Genomic DNA, 22,838 nt, shown 5'->3' with positions numbered 1-22,838 from the left:
AATAACATGTGTTTAAGGTTATTCATTGTCACACTGAAGTAACAGTAATAGAGTGAAAGCAACTGAATAACCACCAGTAAGCACTGGTAGAATATACAGGTTGAATATCCCCAATCCCAAAATCCAAAATCCAAAATGCTCCAAAATGTGAAATATTTGAATGCTGACATGACGCTTAAAGGAAATGCTTACTGTAACATTTCAGATTTGGGGTTTTTGGATTAGGGATGCTGAACAGGTATAACGCAAATATCCAAAAATACTAAAACATCCGAAATTCAAAACACTTCGGGCCCCAAGCATTTTGGATGAGGGATACTCAATCTGTATCATGCCACATACATACAATGAGCCATATCTATAGCTACAGAAAGCATAAAGAGGGGGCTTTTTATGTTCTGAAATGGAATGAGTTTCAAGATATAATAGTAAATGAAAAAAAGCAAAGTAAAGAAAATTCTACCATTCATATAAAAAAAAGTGTGGGGAAGAACATATAATTACGCAATGCTTGTGAACCTATAAAGAGCTGCCATGGGGCTACCAAGAACCTGAATGTTAGCATCATCTGGCTCTGGGGGTGGGGCTACTGCAGGGCTTCTACTGTAGTGGGAAGTCTCAGATTAAAGGGAGATTTTTTGTGATATATTGTTTGGTTCTTTTGGAATTTCATGCCATGTGATTATAAAACCTATTCATAAAATAGATGTAAAAATTTATTTTTTAAAATGGAAATGATGAAAAAATAGGTAATGACTATAGGTATGTAATAGTGTGGTAGGATTATGGGTGATTTCTTTGTCATTTTTCATTTTTAGTAACTGTTGTTATTATTCTGCTAATCATGACATTCCTCATGAGGAAGACAATGAGAATGACCCAAAGGCTATTTTTCTCAAAGGAGTGATGCCTGGCTAAAGGCAAACATTAGTAAGGCGTTACCCCACCCTTCCTGCAGATTAAAGATGAAACCCTTACCCATCAGATCCCGGTCTGGAAGGAGCATTGTCAGATGAGTTTGAAGAGGTGGAAACCACAGAGGAAGTGACTGAGGTGATGGACAACCTCCGCAGAGTGGAAGACATGATGTAGGGGAGCACAATAGACCCCGTGCGGCTTTGCTTCCTCTCCGTCAAGTTGGGTGGCTGAAAACATATGACTCCACATGGTTAGCGGACCTGGAATCCAGCCCCTATGAACTGGCCACAGCTGCCCTGTTTGCTTGTGGCTAACCAGTACCCATCTGTACTGGTTATGTGGCTGGCACCCCATTCTGATTGGTTGGTAGCGGTGCTGCCTCCATTGTTAAATATTGCATGTACTGATACTGTTAGCTATAGGTACAACTTAGGTTAAACCTCCCTGATTCTAAGACTAGAGAAAAAGTTGTCATAATTTTCTGCTACCTACATGAGACAGGAAAAAATTAAGATGTGCCTCACACTCTCCAATAAATAGCAAAACCTTCCGTCTGCTTCCCCAGCTCAGCTTCTTTCAGTCTTTTAAAATATGGAATATTGGGGTTAGAGAAAATTGTTAGATTGACACTGTAGACATGCAGCTTAACCTGGTGAATCCTATGTTCTCTAGAAATGTCACCAGTAGGATTACCCCCAGATGCCACCATATGAAACTGACTCACTAATACCGGCCAAGTTCTAATAATGACTAAGCTCATTAAATCGAAGACAGTCTTTGCTATCTAGGAATGTGTGTGCAAAAGACAAATGCTCCTAGAAAAACTCTTAAGTAGCAGCAGGTTAGGAGGCACAATCTTAGGAAGAAGGCAAGACTGAACACTTAATGGCTGAAAGACACGCTCAAAAAGATACCCTGGAGGAAACTGTACTGAAGGTGGGCAGACAGGAATGGGGGAGAAAAGAGCATGAAAAGAAACTCAGAGCTTTGGTTTGAGGAAATAATGTGAAAATAAGGGGTTTAAGAATAAGACCATTAAAGGGCTGGGCATGCTGGCTCACACCTGTAATCCCAGCATTTTGGGAGGCTGAGGCAGGAGGATTGCTTGAGTCCAGGAGTTGGTGGCCAGCCTGGGCAACATAGCGAGACCCTATCTCTACAAAAAAGTTTTAAAAATTAGCTGGGTGTGGGCCGGGTGTGGTGGCTCACACCTGTAATCCCAGCACCTTGGGAGGCCGAGGCAGGCGGATCACAAGGTCAGGAGATTGAGACCATTCTGGCTAGCACGGTGAAACCTCGTCTCTACTAAAAATGCAAAAAATTAGCTGGGCATGGTGGCGGGCACATGTAGTCCCAGCTACTCAGGAGGCTGAGGCAGAAGAATGGTGTGAACCTGGGAGGCAGAGCTTGCAGTGAGCTGAGATCGTGCCACTGCACTCCAGCCTGGGCGACAGAGCGAGACTCTGTCTCAAAAAACAAACAAAAAAAAATTAGCTGGGTGTGGTGGAGCACACCTGTAGTTCCAGCTACTCAGGAAGCTGAGGTGGGAGGGATGGCTTGAGCCTGGGAAGTCAAGGCTGCAGTGAGCTGTGATCTCGCACTGCACTTCAGCCTGGGTGACAAAGAGAGATCCTGTCTCAAAAACAAAAACAAAACAAAACAAAAAGAATAAGACCATTAAAGAGAACAGGATGAATTCAAAGAAAAAAATGCAGATAAGTAAAGCTAGAACGTATTACACCATCACTCACTGGAGAGAAAAGGTTAGTACATACATGCACTATCCACTGAACTGCTCAGGAGGAAAAAAATTGTAGCTGTGAGGAGCTCGTCAAAAACAATTATGAAAGCAGCTACATGCATATGAAATGTAATTCACAATTCCTTCTTCCCTTCAAAGGCGTGAAAACTGTATACTTTTCATCAAAATAGATACTATTTCTAAGATTAGGAAAAAATCTAAGAATTTGGCCAGACAGCACAAGAATAACCAGTGTCTAGGATTCAGAAAACTCTGAGTTATTTTGGTTTGTTTGTTTGTTTGTTTGTTTTGAGATAGAGTCTCGCTCTGTCGCCCAGGCTGGAGTGCAATGGTGTGATCTTGGCTCAATGAAACCTCCGCCTCCTGGGTACAAGCAATTCTCTTGCCACAGCCTCCCGAATAGCCGGGACTACAGGTGCCTGACGCCATGCCCAGCTAATTTTTTGTATTTTTAGTAGAGACGGTGTTTCACCATGTTGGCCAGGCTGGTCTCGAACTCCTGACCACAAGTGATCAGCCCTCCTTGGCGTCCCAAAGTGCTGGGATTACAGCTGTGAGCCACTGCACCTGGCCTGATTTCTAGTACAGTGGTTCTCAAAGTGTTGTCCCCAGACCAGCGGCATCAATATCACCCGGGAACTTCTCAGAATTGCAACTACTTGGGCCCCACCCCCAGATCTATGGAATCATAAACTCCGGGGTTATGATGACTCAGCCATCTGTATTTTCACAGGCGCTCTGGGAGGTTCTGATAGTTGTTCAAGTTGGAGAACCTCTGACCAGCACAAGGACTGCTCAAGGTCACCAAGAGGGGAACACACTCTCTCCCACCAGCCTCACTATTTCCATGCCATAGCTAAGTTATTACAACTCACTTGGCATCTGAAAAACGAATCAGTGTCATAAAAGGTCACAGAGCCTAGAAAAAGGTCTGAAGGCTACTTAGATCACGCTTACCAGTGTTATAACCCCATAGTGCTTTTCTACTTTCTCCTTGAGTTCCCGGAAGCAAGAAGACAACCGCTCATGCAGCGGCTTCAGCTGCTCTGTCAGTTTCTCCCCATGGATGCGGATCCCTTCTGTTAGCAGGGGCATCTAGAAACAAGGGCAAAAAATGAGTGCAGTGTGCTTCAGGAAGAGGGATCATTTTGATTTGGTTGGGGAAGGGAGGGATGGGGTGGAAAGGTAAACTGCTAGACATAGTGCTGGCCAATGGGAAGGCCACTTCTCAGTGTAGGACTTGCGGACTGGATGGACTTTGGTCAATGATGTGGGAAAATGTGCACACCACGAATACAGGTTGGCCCTAAACTGGGGAAGGGCTGTGGGATGAGGCAAATCTAACGGAGTCCTGGGGCACTTCCGTGGATGAGCAACTGATAGGTTTAAGTCTTAGACTGAATTTGGTAGTCATGTTTTCTACCACTGCCCACTGAAGTCTTCAGAGAAAAAAATGAGGCCAGCATCTCTCAGCTGGAAACACATGCCAGGAAACCAACAGATGAACTTTTCTTTTTTTTTTTTTTTTTTTTGAGATGGAGTCTCACTCTGTTGCCCAGGCTGGAGTGCTGTGGCGTGATCTCGGCTCACTGCAACCTCTGCCTCCTGAGTTCAAATGATTCTCCTGCCTCGGCCTCCTGAGTAGCTGGGATTACAAGCATGCACCACCATGCCTGGCTAATTTTGTAGTTTTAGTAGAGATGGGGTTTCACCATGTTGGCCAGGCTGGTCTGGAACTCCTGACCTCAGGTGATCCACCCACTTCAGCCTCCCAAAGTGCTGGGATTACAGGCATAAGCCACTGGGCCCGGCCCCAACCGATGAACTTTGATCTCAGCTTTAAGAAGGCTCCGTCAACCCTGGGCAGTTTAACTGCCGGCCGAGCAAACAAATACACAGATAGGTGGTGGTTTCACAAGGGTTAAAAAAAGAAAGAAAAGTAACCCTGAGTGGGCTTGTAGACTTAAGCCCTGGAGAATAATGGGTGTCCCACACTGTGGCCTCCCTGGGAGTGTAGAGGAAAGCCGTCCTGTACCTGTAATGCTATTAGTCGCTTTAGCAGCTCAACCTTCTCCTGGTCTTCAGGATGCTCCTGCAAGTACTTTTCTGTAAAAAAAGCCTAAAAACAGAGCATATGCAAGTTTTAATTAGAACACATTCCTATCTGTGCAGGAAAGCCTGGAAGGGTGAAACATGTGTCCTGTGCTGAAGAACCAGGTGTGTCTAACTAAAAATGCATCCCTTTCCTCAGATAGCCCTTATACTATGTTGGACAATGCAAAAAAGTGTGTGCTATTGTGTGGTCTTTCCTTGATTAGCAAATTCTTAGCAAAACTACATTCTTAACAGTCACCAGCCCAGCACACACACACACTAATCAAATCATCATCATCAACAAAGCAAAACGTCATTCATTAAAATAACTTTCCCAAAGAACAAAGCAAAGGCGAAATGGCAATATCTCAAGGCTAATCATTAAATTAAGTGCATAGATATTATAAGGGAAAGAGCAAAAAGTTAAAAAACAGAAGATGGAGGTGACAGTTTTTCTGCTCGTCCCGTGACATTGGCTATATCACACTTTTTTCCTATATTAAGTGAAGGTTAATATTTGCACTTTCTTACTAGTCCCCTATCCCAAGTGCTATTTTAAAAAGAAAATGAGATGTAGATGTGAAGACATTTCAAATATATTAAATGCTGGTTGCCCTTATTATTATATATCAGCACCAGGCTCATCAGTAAACACTCATGACCCCCCAGCTAAGTCCCTGTAACAGGTAAATAAAACCCAAACTTAAATTCCAAACACAGGCCTTATATAGGGTACTGTTTTAAAGACAGAACTCATCAGGAAAGAGAAATAGAAGTTTGCAGCAAACGTTTCCAACAGAGTCCAAAATTGGAGTGACATGTTTTCTTCCCAGACCTTAACATTCATTTCTGAAAGTGCTTTCGAAGACCTGCCTTCAGATTCCCCTTCGGTCTTCTGCTTTAATGCCATGAGAGCCAAACCCCCCATTATATAAAACCAAGAGCTCCTGGAACTACAGGACAGACTTATAAAAGTGAAGGGCCCATTTTGCATGGCAAACAAAGTATGTGCAAAGCCTATCTTGCGAGCAGACATTATGGGTTGAATTATGTCCCCCAAAATTCCTATGCTGAAGTCCTAATGCCTGGTACCTTAGAATGTGACCCTATTTGGAAGCAGGGCTGTTGCAGATTTAATTAGTTAAGAGGAGGTCATACATACAGGAGTAGGGTGGGCCCTTAAGCCCATATGACTAGTGTCCTTATAAAAAGGGGAAATTTGGAGACAGAAGTGCAAACACTGGGAGAACATTATGTGAAGAGATGCAAGAAGATGGCCATCGACAAGACATGGAGGAGCATCCTCAAGCCACGGAGCACCAAGAAGACACCAGAAGCCAGGACGAGAGACATGGAACATTCTTTCACACATCCTTGGAAGGAACCAACACTGTGACACCTTGATTTCAGACTTCTTGCTCGTGCAACAGTGAAACAAGAAGTTTTTGTTGTTTTAAGCCACCCAGTTTGGAGAACTTTGTTACAGCAGCCCTAGCAAACTAATACAACAGAGAATATGAATATATATGAAATAATTATCACAAAAAGAAGCATGACAATATAATACATTAGCAAAACAGCTCATTCTAGCCAGGATCGTATTTAGAGGGACTGTCAGTATAAATGAAAAAGGAGTATTTACTTAAGTTTTCATTGACTTTTACCTTTCAAATACAAGTACTTGAAATTTTTGAAAGTTGTAACAATTTCGTTTTTGGTAAATGGTAGGACACATGGAAATTCCCAAAGTATTGGTTAGATCAGGGAACACTGGAACAGAGAGCCCTGAAATTCATTTTTCTAGCAGGATTCTGCCTCAGAACAGAAAGGGGAGGTGAATTACAGCACACAGCTCCTGTGTTCTTATCACTTTGGTGATGAATAAAGAGCTGGATTAGAATAGTTTACCTACTACCTATTACCATTACATATTACATCGAATATGTAATGACGGGCTTCCCCACTGATTGCAATACATCATGGCGATTAATGAGTTTACCTTTTTCTTACGTTTAGAAATGTGCAGTCATACATATTAATTAAATGAATACATTAGTATTTTAAGCCAAAGGTCCCGAAATGTACGTATGTACGTATGTATGTATGTATGTATTTATCCTAGTTTTTTGTTCATTTTAATTAGAACACTGTCACGCTGGAAAAACTTCATATGATATTATGTATTAGTCACAGATATTGGCATATATAAATCTGTGATTAGGGGTATTCTGTAAAAATTAATACTTGGAAAAAATACATGAAGATTAGTATCAAACAGTATATATGAAAAAGTACACACTGAAAGTATTACAGTATTTAAAAAGTAGTGTATATTAGATCCTATTTTTATATTGACTGCCATTGTAACACTGGATATTATTATGGCACCTAACATGGAGAAACTAGAATTTGTCTCTGGTGTTGAGTCTTTCCCAGCTGCTGAGTATAATAAGGCTACAGAAGGCTGAAAGCCTGAGAAAAAGGACAGAAAGAAGATGATCATAGTGGCAGCCACAGAGCATAGATGTCACCACCCATGAAGAACATTCCAATTACACCGTCTGCTCCAAGTAGGCAGGAAGAAAACCAACACTGGTGAAGCCTCGACTCTATGTCAAGCACTGTCTGATGTTCCTTCTACACAGGATGTCTCCCTTAATCTTCCAAACCATCGTGTGATCTATCTTGTGAGTCAGGCATTTTTTTTCTTTTTTTTTTTTTAGACGGAGTGTTGTTCTGTCACCCAGGCTGGAGTTCACTGGTACAATCTTGGCTCACTGCAGCCTCCACCTCCCGGGTTCAAGCAATTCTAATGCCTCAGCCTCTCCAGTACCTGAGATTACAGGCACCCGCCATCATGCCCAGCTGATTTTTTTATATTTTTATTAGAGACAGGGTTTCGCCAAGTTTGCCAGGCTGGTCTCGATCTCTTGGCCTCAGGTGATCTCCCGCCTCGGCTTCCCAAAGTGCTGGGATTACAGGCATGAGCCACCGTGCCTGGCCAAGTCAGGCATTCTTCTCACTTTGCAGATATATGGAGCTCAGAGAGGTGAAGCATGTTGCCCAGAGCACACAGTGGCCAATTGGAAGCCAGAACTGGGTCCTGGGAGCAACTGAGTGCAAAGCTCCTGCTCTTCCCAGGACACACACACACACACACACACACACACACACACACACACGGACACAAGAGTGCCACCCAATTAATGCTGCTCACCCTTCCCCTGTGGCTCCTTTAATTTCTACCCACTCTCCAGGCGGCTCCACAGGGGTGTCCTTGCCAAATGTTGATTTATATCCAAAAAGTTTATATTCAAAAAATATTTAGCCACTGTAAACATACCACAGCAATGAAAAATTCTGCCTCCATTAATTATACCTAACATACACTGAATGCATGATGTGTATTTTAAATGCTGTTACATCCTAACCCTATCCCATGGATTAAATTGTGCCGAGTACTGCTTTCATGTCTCAACTAAGAATACTTAGTTGAACTAATTTAATTGTAGAGTCAGGGCCATCAGTTGTCCATACAACCTCTGGCACACCAAGTCAGGCAGGGGTCCTAGAAGCTAATTCCGCCACCCAAGCTGGAGTGCAGTGGCCCAATCTCAGCTTACTGCAACCTTTGCCTCTGGGGTTAAAAGTGATTCTCGTGCCTCAGCCTCCTGAGTAGCTCGGACTACAGGCACGCACCACCATGCCTGGCCAATTTTTGTATTTTTGGTAGAGACGGGGTTTCACTATGTTGGCCAAGATGGTCTCGTGCTCCTGACCTCAAGTGATCCACCTGCCTCGGCCTCCCTAAATCCCGGGATTACAGGTGTGAACCACTACACCTGGCCCCTAGAAGCTAATTCTAAAGAGAGTGTGGCTCTGCCATCCCCAGAGATGCTGCTTCATTTCCAGTGCGCCTGGGTTCTGGGGTCCGCCCATTAGTTTGTATAACCCTCAGGGGAGACAGAATAACAGGTGCTTTGACCAGAGGCATGTTGGTTTTTTTTCTGTGACGCTTTACTAGGCAATGTTCTATACCAGCTGGGTTGCTGATAGTCTCTAAGAAGTCAGGGACAATCGTGTCATTCACTTCACTTGCCAGAAGGGAAAGTGAACATTTCTTAGAGCAGCTGTAGGAAATGAATTTGTCAGTGGCAAATGGCACAGAGGGAGGCACACAGACACCCAGGTCTGTGAATCCCTAGGGGATTCTGGGACCAAGCGAACCTTTTCATAGTTGGAGAAGCCCCCCATGACGGCCGGGTCCACGATGCCACTGAGCAGCATGGAGAGAGGGTGCACAGAGAGGGACCGGTCCCAGGCATGCTGCTGAACACAGTTGCTGATCCTCTCGTTGGTCAGCTCCATGGTTTCGATGGCATTCTCCAGAGGACTGATCTCTTCCTGAGTGACAGAGCACATGGGAGAAAGAGGACACCTGTCAGCTCCAAGTAAAGACTGAAAAAAGTTGAACTCTTCCCTTGAAGAGGTATAAAATGCCCACAAGCTATAGAAAAGGGAAGATTTGCTAATCAAGGTTAGACTTACAGCAGGGGTCCCAAAATGCCAGGCCAGTATCAGTCCGTGGCCTATTAGGAAACAGGCCACACAGCCGGAGGTGAGTGACAGGTAAGTGAGGGAAGCTTCATCTGTATTTATAGCCACTCTCCATCGCTCGCATTACAACCTGAGCTCTGCCTGCTGTCAGATCAGCGGTGGTATCAGATTTTCATAGGAGTGCAAACTCTATCGTGAACTGCACATGCGAGGGATCTAGGTTGTGCATGCCTTATGAGAATCTAATGCCTGATGATCTGTCACTGTCTCCCATTACCTCTAGAAGGGACCTTCTAGTTGCAGGAAAACAAGCTAGGGCTCCTACTGATTCCACATGATAATTATTTCAATATGTGTTACAATATAATAATGATAGAAATATAGTGCACAGTAAATGTAATGTGCTTGAATCATTCCAAAACCATCCCCTATCCCCCAACACCCCCCACCTTCCCACCCCAGGTCCATGGAAAAATTGTCTTCCAGGAAAGCAGTCCCTGTGTCAAAAAGATTGGGGACTGCTAGCTTATAAGGACACCACAATTTTTTGGAATAGTGGTAAGATACAAAATAAGCTATTTAAAATCTCCTTACAAAGTAGAATGATGACTTAAACATTGGAGCTATGGTAATGATTATTCCTTGGACAAAATGTCTACAGACAATTTGAGAAGAAAAGAACTGGACCTGTAGTAAGAATCATTTCCTAGGCAACACTTCCTTGGAGACTTTTAAGATCAACGACAAGAGAACAGCAGGATATCAGATCTGAGTCACTTCTGAACCACCAAGAATGTCCACTGGCAAAACGTTTGATGCTTCCTCCATGAAAAGAGGTAAGTGATCTTGGAGGCCATGCATTCAGACCATACATAATCTTAGTATGAATTCTATGTGTATCAGAAGTCAGAAATAATAGGATGTATTCGAATATACAGGCTGAATTTTGAATGAAAAGAAAATGAGACACAGTACAGATTCAGAGAGTTCTTCCTATGGAAATGTCTACAAAATCAGGTTTCAAAAAAAAAAAAAGTATCTCCTTCTTCATTTTACCCAATATCAGTCAACATGACCTCCTATTCCAGACTTGATTCCAAAAGTCTCCATCCAAAATTCATATCCGTAACTGAGGAATAATGTCTAATTTTTTTTTCTTTTAGAGACAGGGTGTCACTCAGTTGACCAGGCTGGACTGCAGTAGTGCAATTATTCGCAGCTCACTGTAACCTCCAACTCCTGGGCTCAAGCCATCTTCTTGCCTCAGCCTCCCAAGTAGCTAGGATGACAGGCACAGGCCACCACATACAGCTATTCTTTTTGTAGAGGTGGGGGTCTTGCTATGTTGCCCAGGGTGGTCTTGAACTCCTGAGCTCAAGTGATCCTCCCACCTTGGCTTCTCAAAGTTCAGGGATTACAGGCATGAGCCACTGTACCTAGCCATGACTTATAACACATCAAACTTCAGTTCAGCTTTGGTCAAGAAACATTTCTTGAACACCTACTTTAGGCTAAGTGCCATGCTATGCACCACAGATACAAAAGTGATTAAGATGTATGTATTTCATGGCTTGGAGGAGCTGATGGTGTTAGCGGGGTCTCAGGACATGTAAACATGGTAGGTTAGAAACACGCCCAGGATGCCACAGGGGACAGACAAAGGGCAGGTCACCCAACTTGGGTGTTCCAGAGATGGATTCATTGAGAAGCTGGTGCCTAAACTGAACCTTGATGGGAGTTAGTTAGGTGCAGAAATTGCAAGAGTGTGTTTCAGGCAGAGAAAACGATCCAATGTCACAGAGGACTGAAATTAGCATGGGATGAACAGTATGGTTCCAATAGATTGCCTAGGAGATGGGGCAGAAGAGTTAGGCCATACGTGTGTGTGCTAAGGAGGACAGGCTTTATACTCCAGGTACTTGGAGCCATGGAAGGACTTTAAGCACGAGAATGGACGAAATGGTGAGATTTCCTTAATGGAATTCCCACTGAGGCAGTGAGGTAACTGGACCTGAGAAGGCCATGCATGGCAGGGAGGCCAATGAGGAGGTGGGAAATAAAACAGATTTAATCAATACTAAACAGGTAAAATAAGCAGCTTTTGGGCGAGATGAAGAGGGAGGAGTCTAGGGTAATTGTGGATATGATTAGCAGAGAATAAAAGAAGAGAACAGGCTTTGGGAGGGAAGATGTAATTGACAAGAAACTCCAAAGCAGCATTCCAAAAATGTTTCTGGGTGCTGGCAGGATCGCTGAGCAGACACCACTCCTCTGGACATAAAAGAGTCATTCACTGTGATTGACCTTTAGGGCTGGTGTTGTCACATCAGTTTTACAAAGGAGCTCTATTATATAAGCATGCCTTTTATTTCTCTTTTGAAAAACAAAGTTGGCCAGAGGAGGCGGGCCAAGCTGGTGTGAACTGCAGAGGGAATTCAACAAAGGCTGTTATTATATTTGGAAACAGAAAGTTTTTTTCCAAATGCCAATTTCAAATGACTCACTGTTGAAATCTGTTTGACTTCAAACCACTTGAGAATCCCAGGAAAGGTATATGCAGTCGTATACGTGGTCCGTTCAATCCACATCGTCTGGTGGCAAGAAAGAAAACATGAAATGTTGGTCAATTCCCAGGAGGAAAACATGAAATGTTGGTCAATTCCCAGGGAAAACAGCAAGACTCCCTGGTTCACTTAAGTGAGATTCTATTCTCAAACGCCTCGTAGAGACTGAGCCAAATTTTCTCATAAAATTCAAGGATTCTGGATGTTTAAAGCTGAAAGGGATCATCTACTTGGGACTTCTCACCCTACAGAGGGAAATGTGAGGTCTAGAGAGGTATGACTAGCCCAAGGTCATTACGAGCAGCAGGCCCAGGAAGAGACCAGATTCTGGACTCCTAGTCTAGCATTTTCCATGGAGATGACAGCTGGCTGTCTAGGTAATTAGTACTTGCTGTCTAGGTAATTAGCAGGTGAAGTCTCTGTTCCCAGGGGTGCCATCGTTTCTCCTGTGGAAGCTGGTTAGGTAGGTGGAAGACCTCCACTTGGGATGTCAATTTTACCTTTTTTTTTTTTTTTAAGACGAAGTCTCGCTCTGTCGCCCGTGCTGGAGTGCAGTGGTGCGATCTCAGCTCACTGCAACCTCCGCCTCCTGGGTTTAAGCAATTCTCGTGCCTCAGCCTCCTGAGTAGCTGGGACTACAGGTGCGTGCCACCACGCCCGGCTAATTTTTTTGTATTTTTAGTACCGATGGGGTTTCACCGTATTAGCCAGGATGGTCTCGATCTCTTGACTTCGTGATCCGCCCGCCTCGGCCTCCCAAAATGCTGGGATTACAGGCGTGAGCCACTGTGCTCAGCCCGTTAATTTTACCTCTTAAAGGACAAAAGGGGTGAACTCACAGCAAATTCATTGTCTGGATCCTTTTCTCCTTTCCGGAACGGCCGGGAGTATCTGAACTGCTGCACTTCATTGGCTCTGTAGTAGCTGGAGAAGGACAAAGCAATGCTGTATTTTTCTCTCTTAGAACAACCACTCCTTGACTTGACTTCAACAAAACCTATAACACATCTGCCTGGTCTGAGTTTTACCCACTAAGCTATCTCATAATCAATAGTGCCTCCACATGAAGGCCTGAGAAAGTGTACAATTTGATTTTATTTCACACCTTACTTTTATATTATTTAGGAATTTATTTCACAGCACACAATTTTATTTATTTATTTATTTTTATTTATTTATTTACTTTGAGTCAGAGTCTAACTCTGTCACCCAGGCTGGAGTGCAGTGACGCGATCTTGGCTCACTGCAGGCTGCACTTTCCGAGTTCAAGTGATTCTCCTACCTCAGCCACCTGAGTAGCCGAGATTACAAGCACGCACCATCACGACTGGCTAATTTTTTTGTATTTTTAGTACAGATGGGGTTTCACCATGTTGGCCAGGCTGGTCTTGAACTCCTGACCTCAAGTGATCCACCCGCCTCAGCCTCAAAGTCACAGCACACAATTTTAAAAGGTATATGTGGCCAGGTGTGGTGGCTCACACCTGTAATCCTACCACTTCGGGAGGCAGAGGTGGGAGGATCGCTTGAACTCAAGACCAGCCAACCTGGGCAGCACAGCAAGATCCCATCTACACACACACACACACACACACACACACAGACACACACACACACACACACCCAGGTGTGGTGGTGTATGTCCCAGCTACTTAGGAGGCTGAGGTGGGAGGGAGGGTCTCTTGAGCCCAGGAGTTTGAAGTTGCAGTGAGCTATGATCGTGCCACTGCATGCCAGCCTAGTTGACAGCGAGACCCTGTCTCTTAGTGGGTGGATTGCCTGAGCTCAGGAGTTTGAGACCAGCCTGGGCAACACGGTGAAACCCCGTCTCTAATAAAATACAAAAAATTAGCCAGGTGTGGCGGCGTGTACCTGTAATCCCAGCTACTTGGGAGGCTGAGGCAGGAGAATTGCTTGAACTCGGGAGGCAGAAGTTGCAGTGAGCCAAGATCACGCACTGTACTCCAGCCTGGGTGACGGAGCAAGATTCCGTCTCAAAAAAAACAAAAAAAAAAGGTGTATGCACTTACACATACATTTGTGATCTCATTAGTCTAGTTTTATAACAGTTCTTTCAATACTATTAGCATTCGGTTTTTCAAGACAAGGAATGAGCCCCTCCATCACTGGGGACCAGCCACTCCTCTGCGATGCTTTTGGGTGAAAATAAAAGCTCAGGGATCTGTAAGCTAGGTGTGAAATTTCTGATTTTCCTCTGCCTAAAAAAACCAAAACCCCCACATCCCTTTGTATTACCAAGCTTTTATCTTACACTCAAAGTAGAACAGACAGTAGGTCTTGCAAACTGTAATACATGTAAGGCTTCGGTTTTGATGTACTCCAAACAAGTGTGAGGGAGAGACAAACTTTTCTCTTTTTTGTAGAGACAGCGTCCCACTTTGTTGCCCAGGCTGGTCTCAAATTCCTGGCTTCAAGCAATACTCCTCCCTCAGCTTCGGAAAATGTTGAGATTATAGATGTGAGCCACTGTGCCTAGACACAGATTTTTTTTTTTAAATGAAAAACCACTTACTTTAAGATCTGCTCTGGAACAGGTTTATCCTTGTAGCTGGGCGGCAAGCTCATCACTGGCTTTACAGTGAAGCACTGCATGTCTGAAGAGCTCGTTAAGGAAAGGAGAGGGGCTGGGGCCGCGAAGGTGTCAGACACCAAACACCCCTGTTCCTCCTGCTTCACAGCCGGAAATGCCACCAGCACCAATCACTCCCTTTGACCCCAATGCCAGGACCACATTGAAAATGGGAGTTCCTTTGTGTATCACCGGAATGCCTTATTCAGTGATTACAATTAATCCTAGGGCCCTTTTTTTTTTTTTCGGTTAGACATCTGGCAAACAATCCTTGCCATAGGGAAATAGACATCAATGCAATATCAGGAAATAGGTACTTAGAAATGGATTTAAACAATTTCTTGGGGCAAGCATCCCTCTGAAATCACCAGAATCAGAGCCCAGGCAACAAGAATTACTTTTATCTTTGGATCCCGTCTGTTTATCCAGCGCCATATTTGGGCACTGTGCTAGGTATTTTGAATGTGTTATCTCTACTATACACAACAACTGTACATGAGGGATATTCTTATTCTCTTTTCACAGATGGAGAATCTGAGGATAAGAGAGGTTAAAATCCAACATCACACAACTGGTAAATGGTAAAGTTAGGCTTCAAAAGCAGCTCAAGTGTAAGCGCTCCCGCTCTGATTTAATGATCAAGTCTTAGAAAGTCTTAGCTCCCCAACCCACCAGGACAGAGATACTGTCTCAAAGTCTACAACAGAATCCAGAATTCACAATAGAAAGTATATATTCCACTTAAGCTCCCCATCTGGCTACGAAGTATATTTCATATCCATCATTTGTCTATTATCTCTCCTCTTTTTTTATGTCATCACCACCAGCTAATGCTATTAGGGTCCCAAAGATTTTACATGGAATGGGAACCTGTGTCAGAATGCTTGAGAAGATGGTGTGTCTGCAGAGAAGGGACTGTAGCTCCTATGTTCTCTGGCTTAGCTGGGGCTGTGCACAGCCATAAGAGCCTCGGGGCCATACTCCCCCTAGAAAGGATACACTGCTTGGGGGAGGACTTGATGTCTTCCCCAGGAGGCGTGGTACTGGTCATCTTCTCCGCATTGGGGAACTGGGTTAACAACCTCAGGCTGAAGTCCTCTCGCCTCTCATACTCCTTTCCCCGATAGATGAAGATTTTATTCTGCAGGTGAGACACAGAAAGGGAAGTCACTACATAGGAAGAGTGGAGAGGCAACTGGAGTTCCGGGTACTGAGGTAGCCATTGCACTCCCCAGCCAACGTTCAATCCCCACGATCAAGTTCTCATTGAAAATCTAGTCCTTGCCTGACAGCGACCATCATATCCTACAAGAGCTGCGGTTTATTGGAAAAGTTAAATCACAGGCATAAAAAATACTTAGCCCAGTGCTTCTTCCAGTGTGGCCCAAGGACCATGGCCAGTCTGCAAACAGTCTGGACCCATCTGCAAGGAAATACGGAACTTGTGCCCTCATTTAAATCAATGACATCCCCAGGCATGCTGATATTTTCATGGCAAGACATTCTTAAGGAAGGAAGGAAGTGCATTAATTTACATTGAGGTATAAACTCCTAATCGATCTCATCACGATCCAGCAACAATTTGTGGACCACCACTTAAACAGCACTGCATAAGAGAATGAGGAGAAGCAATGTGTCTTCTGGCACAGAAACAGAGTGACAGAGAACAGAAGCAATGTACCACAGTCCCCAGCCAATCCTGAAAGTCTAATAGAAAATCACTGCATTAAATACTATTTTCTCCACTCTAGACTGTAAATATAATCTCTTTAAACATTTTTTTTTCCCCAAAGAGATTTCCTAGGCCCCAGGCATGGGAGTAATTTGTCTCACAGGTGTGGTTGCCTGGGCAAGTGCAAACATAGCCATGTTTGAAATGAGCAGTTTGCATTGGGTAGCCCACACATGATTCATTTTTAACCAACACTTGGGCCCAGGTTGTCTTGTAAAATGTCTTTCAAAATCACTTGTCCATTCATATAAAAAATATGTACTGCACAAACAGAAGATCAGCTGGACAACAGGAATACAATGGTGATCTTGCTCTCACAGAACTTACCTTCTAGAGGACAGAATAAAAAACAAGCAAGTAAATATATTAGTAAACATGATAGCGTAAGTACCGTGAGGGCAATTACACTTTCCAGGCAAACACTGAACGAAGGGAGTAAAAACTACTGGATCTTTTGGAATATATGATAAAACTTTTCCAAGTTAGGAAAAGTCTATGGGACTCAAGCCTGTTGAAATTCCATCATTCAGACGAAACAATGGTGGGTAAAGGATCAGAGTGTAATACAACGCTAGTTGTATGAAGCAGACGATAACTGTAAAAGGAATCACAGAAGCAGGTCAGGAAGAATTAGCTCGACTGGAAAGAGAAGGCTTCAAGCAAGACATGGGCCTTAGATGGGCATAGACAGATGAATGGGATAAGGAAGCATAAAGAGAAGGGGTGCGAAGGACCAGGTGGGTATGTGGAAAGAGTCAGGCCCAGGGGCGGAAAGCACAGAATTCTGGGAGAAGAAATGAGCTTGGACTGGAAGAATGAGCCAGAAAATGAATGGTCTCGCATGGCAGGCAGAGGTTTCAAAGACTCGGAATGTTCACTGGAGGTTCTGGAAGGCAGGAGATGCATGATGAAAGAAGAAGTGTAGACAATGTAAGCCAACAGTGGCATCTATGCCCAACTGAAAGCTCACAGGCTGGACTGAGCAGAAGAAGGAAAAGTAACAGAAGGAGAGACAGAAGTAACAGCATTCAGTGTTTGCTTCTTTGGTGTCGGGAGAAGGGCAAGGCAGACAGGGGAGTCGACGCTGATTCAAAGATCACTGGTCTTGAGCCTGGGCAAGATAGTGAGACCCCATATCTAAGAAAAAATAAAAACATTAGCTGGGCGTGATGGTGCACACCTGTAATCCCACCTCCTCAGGAGGCTGAGGCAGGATTGCCTGAGCCTGGGAGGTCAAGGCTGCAGGGAGCTGTGATTACACCACTGCATTTCAGCCTGGATGACAGAGCGAGACCTCGTCTCTTAAAAAAAAAAAAAAAGTCACTGGTCTTGGAGTAGGAAGAACAGTGCTACCCCTGACAGAAACAAAAGAGATAATGAGATCTCATTGGGTTGGAAGGAGAGGATGATGTAATTTTAAATATTCTGAATTCAGGGAAATATCCCATAGAAGAGAATGGCAGTGAGGTTATATCACTCCTGAGGATTTTATATTCTACAGTATGCCTTTGAGGTATGTTAACAACTCTAAAGTACTTTACAGTTTATAAAGCAGTCCTATATGCTATTAACTTAATTCTCAAAACTTTCCTGCGATGTAGGCATTATTTTTCTAAATTACGGATCAGAAAACCAAGACTCAGTGATTACCTGATTTCACCAAAATTGCACACTCGTTCAGCAGGTGATTTAGACTAGAATGCTTTTGACTTGAAAGTCTGGTGTTCTTGATTTCACAGAATCACTGCTGTCTCTGCGGTCACATTTCTGATTTCATGTGACACGCAGGCATATGTAACGGCTATGGCAGGGGTTGTTCTTTTATGTTGACCTGGATTGAAGCTGAGCTAACACTAGACCCTGATGCATTTAGACCCTACACTCTTTCTATTTTTTATTTTATTTTTTGAGACAGGGTCTCACTCTGTCATCCAGGCTGGAGTGCAGTGGCTTGATCACAGCTCACTGTCACTTCTAATTCCAATACTCAAGCAATCCTCCTGCCTCAGCCTACTGAGTAGCTAGGACCACAGCACACGCTACCATGCCTGGCTAATTTTTAAAAAATTTTTTTGTAGAGACGGGGCCATGCTATGATGCCCAGGCTGGCCTCAAACTGCTGGTCTCAAACTCCTGGGCTCAAGCAAGACTCCTGCCTTGGCCTACCAGTGCTGGGATTACAGGCATGAGTCACCATGCTTGGCCTCAGACTTTCCACTCTTTATTCTTTCCTCTGCCTGGTCCACCTCATCCCCAACCACGGTTATTTTAATTCTATACAAGTAACCCACCAACTTTTCTCTCCTGTCTGTAACTTCACTTGAGTTCCAGATCTATACAGCTAATGGTTGATTTGTGCCTTTTGGATGTTCCAAATGTACCTCCCCTTGAGTACGTGCAAAACCAAACTTTGCAAACACTTTAGAAAGCCCTGGGAGGCCCTCTGCTATCTGGTACCAACAGCCACCCGCCCCATTCTCCTATACACCCTCTTGTACACACTACTCCAGCCTCATAGCTTTTGGACCTGCTCTTCTCAAGGTCTGGGGCCTTTGCTCATCCTCTTGATAGCTGCATAGCTTATTCTTTTTTTTCTGGTTTTTGCAAAAATGCCATTTTCTTTCTGAAGTCTTTCTTGTTTACTGTATTTAAAATTGTAACTCCATCCCCAACACCTGCCTCTCTAGTCCCCTTCCCTAAGTCCTTTTCTCCATGATACTGAGTAGCTACACTGTAGGAGGCAGTGTTCTAGGCCATCTCTCATACTAAATAGTTTATTGATTTATCTCATTTTTTGATCTCTCCAAGCTGGAACATAAGCTAGATCATTTCAAGATTTTGGTTTGTTTTGACTCTGCTCCCATGCCTATATTAGAGCCAAGTATATGGTAGGAGTTTAATAAATATTTACTCAAGGAATAAATTCATTCTCTCCTCTGTGACTCTGGCCTTTTCCGGTCCTCCTGTCCCAGTAAATGGTTCAACTACCCCCTCCAATGATGCAGGCCAGAAGCCCAGAAATCATTCTTGACAACTCTCGCTTCCTCACCCACACAGCCCATCAATCATCAGATGGCTGTGACCTCATCTCCACCCCTCTAGTCTTTCCGCTTCTCTGTAAAGCCACCACCCCCATGTCCCGAGTCTAGCCTGTCATCTCTTTTCTGAACATCTGCAATGGTCTCTTAGTGGTTTACCTGCAGCACCTCCCATCCATTCTCCATGGATGACCATGGAGACAAAAGCCAGATGACCTTTCCAACACGAAAAGTCTGCAGCAGCTCCCACTGCTCTCAGGATGTAGACAGAACACCCCAGGAAACCCCAAGGCCCTGCAGGCTCTTCCAGGGCTCCCCGCCTCCCCGCTGGCACCCCAGCTCTCTCTGGGCCTGCCGCACTGGCCCTTCCTTTCAAGGCACTGCCCTGCTCTTGCCTGATGCTTCCTCTGCCTGCAATGCTTATTCCTACCCCCTTTACCTGCTCCACTCCCAGCTTACCTTTCAGGTTGCAGCTGAAACAGAGGATCCCTGGAAAGTCTTTCCTGATTTATTTTATTTTATTTTGAGATGGAGTCTGGCTCTGTCGCCCGGGCTGGAGTGCAGTGGCACCATCTCGGCTCATTGCAATTTCTGCCTCCCGGGCTCAAGTGATTCTCCTACCTCAGCTTCCCAAGTAGCTGGGATTACAGGTGTGAGCCACTGTGCTAGGCCCTGATTCTTTTTTTTTTTTTTTTTTTTTTTTTTATTAAGACATAGGCTGGGCACAGTGGCTCATGCCTATAATTCCAAAACTTTGGGAGGCTGAGGCAGGGGCATCAACTGAGGTCAGGAGTTCGAGATCAGCCTGGCCAACATGGTGAAACCCCATCTCTACTAAAATACAAAAAATTAGCTGGGCCTGGTCGTGCACACCTGTAATCCCTGCTACTTGGGAGGCTGAGGCACGAGAATCGCTTCAACCCAGAAGACGGAGGTTGCAGTGAGCCGAGATTCCACCACTGCACTTCATCCTGGGTGACAGAGCGAGACACTGTCTCAAAATAAATAAATAAATAAATAAATAATATTAAGACATAATCTACATACAATAAAATGGACCCCTTTTAGTGTAAAATTCTGTGAGTTTTGACAAACATAACCAGGACCACAATCAAGATACAGAACAGCTTCACTGCCACCAAAAATTTCCCCAGGCCCTTCTGCAGCCAACCTCCCCCTGGCCAGCAACCACTGATCTACTTTCTGTCCTGATAGGAAGCGTTGCCTAGGCAAGAATTTCGTATAAATAAAACCACAGAGTATGCAGCCTTTTAAGTGTAACTTCTTTTACCTAGCAAGCTGCATGTGGGTGGGAATCATGCCCGCAGTTGTGTGTATCAGGAGCTGACTGCCTTTGGCTGCTGCAGTATTCTGTTGTGTGGATACACTGAAGTTTGTTTATCCCATCACCAGTTCAGGGACACGTGGATTGGATCCTGTCTTTGGTGACTATGATTAAAGCTGCTATAAATATTCCTGTACATTTTTTGTAAAAGGGTAAGTTTCTATTTCACTTGGGTAAATATTTCCTGGTTACAGATTCTTATAGCACAGGGTATCTTTCTTGGTTACAGTTTATTTATTTATTTATTTTTGAGATGGAGTCTCGCTCTGTCACCTAGGATGGAGTGCAGTGGTGTGATCTCAGCTCAATGCAACCTCCACCTCCTGGGCTCCAGCAATTCCCCTGCCTCAGCCTCCTGAGTAGCTGAGATTACAGGCATGCACCACCACGCCCAGCTAATTTTTGTACTTTTAGTAGGGACAGCGTTTCAGCATGTTGGCCACACTGGTCTCGAACCCCTGACATCAAGTGATCTGCCTGCCTCAGCCTCCCAAAGTGCTGGGATTACAGGCATGAGCCACTGCGTCCGACATGCAGATTAAATTTTACATTCATGTGTGATTAAAATCTCCCCTCATGAGTTTAGGTTGTAAAATCCATGAGAGTAGGGACTATGCTTGACTGTAATCAGCAAGATCTTTCTAATGCCTTCCCTATGCCTGGCACACAGTAGATGCTCAATAAATATTTACTGACTGAATGAATAAACTGTCTCATTAGGCACTGTTAGGAATGTAAATTGCTTGCTTTATCGCTTGTTTTCAAATTAGGAGAAAGCAGATGGATAATAAATGTTTAAGCAAAGCTCGGCTCTAAAAGAAACTTTTCGTAAGAGATAAGAATTTTTATTTATTAAACTATAAATTGAATATCACATTATACACAATTTTGAGATGGAAGAAAAATACCATCCTTGTCATTATTATTATAATAAAATGTTTTATTTTGGGAGACTCCTGCAGTCTGGTTCTTGGGATACCTACTTTCAAATTAGCTCTGGCTAGAAACACAGTAAACAACGAAATACATCAGTCCACACTTTTCCCCGGCGTGACCCGTAGCAGCTGACCAGTGTGGGGGATGGTTCTGTTTTTCCCTTTTTCACTGCACCTGGGAAAAGTCATTTCACAAAAGACCTGCCAGAACACCAGGGGTGTCCGGGGGTGTGGGGTGAAGAGGCCGGCCGCTCAGGAAGTGGTTTCCCTCCCCTACCTCCCACAGCGAGAACACGGGTCGGCAGCTGCTAACACCCTGTTGCCCATCTGGAAAAGAAATGACTCTCTTCCCTCCTCCTAATGGCCTGGGAGACCACCATCAGGTTTCTTACCCGTAGGAAAGAAGGAAAGCCCTGTCCATAGTATCCAACAGCAAAGTATTCAGGCTGAGGCCTCATTGCCTTAATGATGTTCTCATAAAATGAGGCCCTTTTTTTCTGGAAAACAAAACAAGACATTCCAAGGGGAGGTTATAAGTACACAGTTGGGGGAAAAAAAAAGTCAGACTTTGTTTTGTTGTTTCCCATGTAACCCAGAGCAATGAAAGGTCTTTGGAAAACACCCTATGGGCAGAAAAGGGTTATCCTGTTCTCGGATCACAGGTTTTGGACCTGGGCTCCATGAATGGACGTTGGAGGGCTGTGACTCCCTGAGGGTGTATGCTGAAGTGTGTGCACGTTGGAATTCTTCTGCGTAACGGGGCAGTGCACAACTTTCAGCAGTTTCTCAAAGTGGGCTCAGGGACTATAAAAGGTTTAAAAGTGCATTCTGAGATTCACAGAAGGCGGCTGCACTTAACCAGACACCCATGGGAGAAGATAAAGAACCTTCCAAGGCCAGGCGCAGTGGCTCACGCCTATAATCCTTGCACATTGGGAGGCAGAGGTGGGAGGATTGCTTGAGGCTGGGAGTTTGAGACCAGCCTGGGCAACATAGTGAGACTCCATCTCGACAAAAAATTAAAAAATTAGCCAGCAGCTGAGGCAGGAAGATGTCTTGAGCCCAGGAGTTCAAGGTTGCAGTGGGCTATGACTGCACCACTGCACTCCAGCCTGGGTGACAGAGTGAGACCCTGTTTTGAAAAAATAATAATAAAATAAAGAACATTTTTAAAAAGAAGGACTGTGTAGTTCATGCAGGTGGTCTGGATGAAAGTGTCTGGTAAATTATAAGTGCCCAGAAGGTGGTGGTGATGTTCTGTTTTTCAGTATCTGCTACCACCTCTATCTTTAATTCTTCACAA

General features: G+C 44.2%; 1 protein-coding gene across 2 annotated transcripts in view; it reads right to left on the bottom strand.

The window, feature by feature from the left end:
• The window catches only part of DOCK5 (dedicator of cytokinesis 5), a 233,154-nt gene that overhangs the window by 10,984 nt on the left and 199,332 nt on the right, over positions 1–22,838 (bottom strand). For both annotated transcript variants that reach the window (XM_003823556.6, XM_024929894.4), the window contains exons 40-48: positions 21,928–22,032; positions 15,485–15,626; positions 14,429–14,510; positions 12,735–12,819; positions 11,836–11,922; positions 9,002–9,178; positions 4,716–4,799; positions 3,638–3,775; positions 979–1,145 (exon numbers count right to left, since the gene is read on the bottom strand). In XM_003823556.6, the coding sequence (XP_003823604.1) occupies positions 979–1,145; positions 3,638–3,775; positions 4,716–4,799; positions 9,002–9,178; positions 11,836–11,922; positions 12,735–12,819; positions 14,429–14,510; positions 15,485–15,626; positions 21,928–22,032 (1,067 nt within the window). The remainder of the gene's footprint in view (positions 1–978; positions 1,146–3,637; positions 3,776–4,715; positions 4,800–9,001; positions 9,179–11,835; positions 11,923–12,734; positions 12,820–14,428; positions 14,511–15,484; positions 15,627–21,927; positions 22,033–22,838) is intronic.

The sequence above is a fragment of the Pan paniscus genome, chromosome 7 (genome assembly GCF_029289425.2).
Source record: "Pan paniscus chromosome 7, NHGRI_mPanPan1-v2.0_pri, whole genome shotgun sequence".
In the NCBI taxonomy this organism is placed as follows: Eukaryota; Metazoa; Chordata; class Mammalia; order Primates; family Hominidae; genus Pan; species Pan paniscus.
The sequence above is the reverse complement of the archived record's forward strand: the minus strand, read 5'-3'. Positions and strand labels throughout refer to the sequence as shown.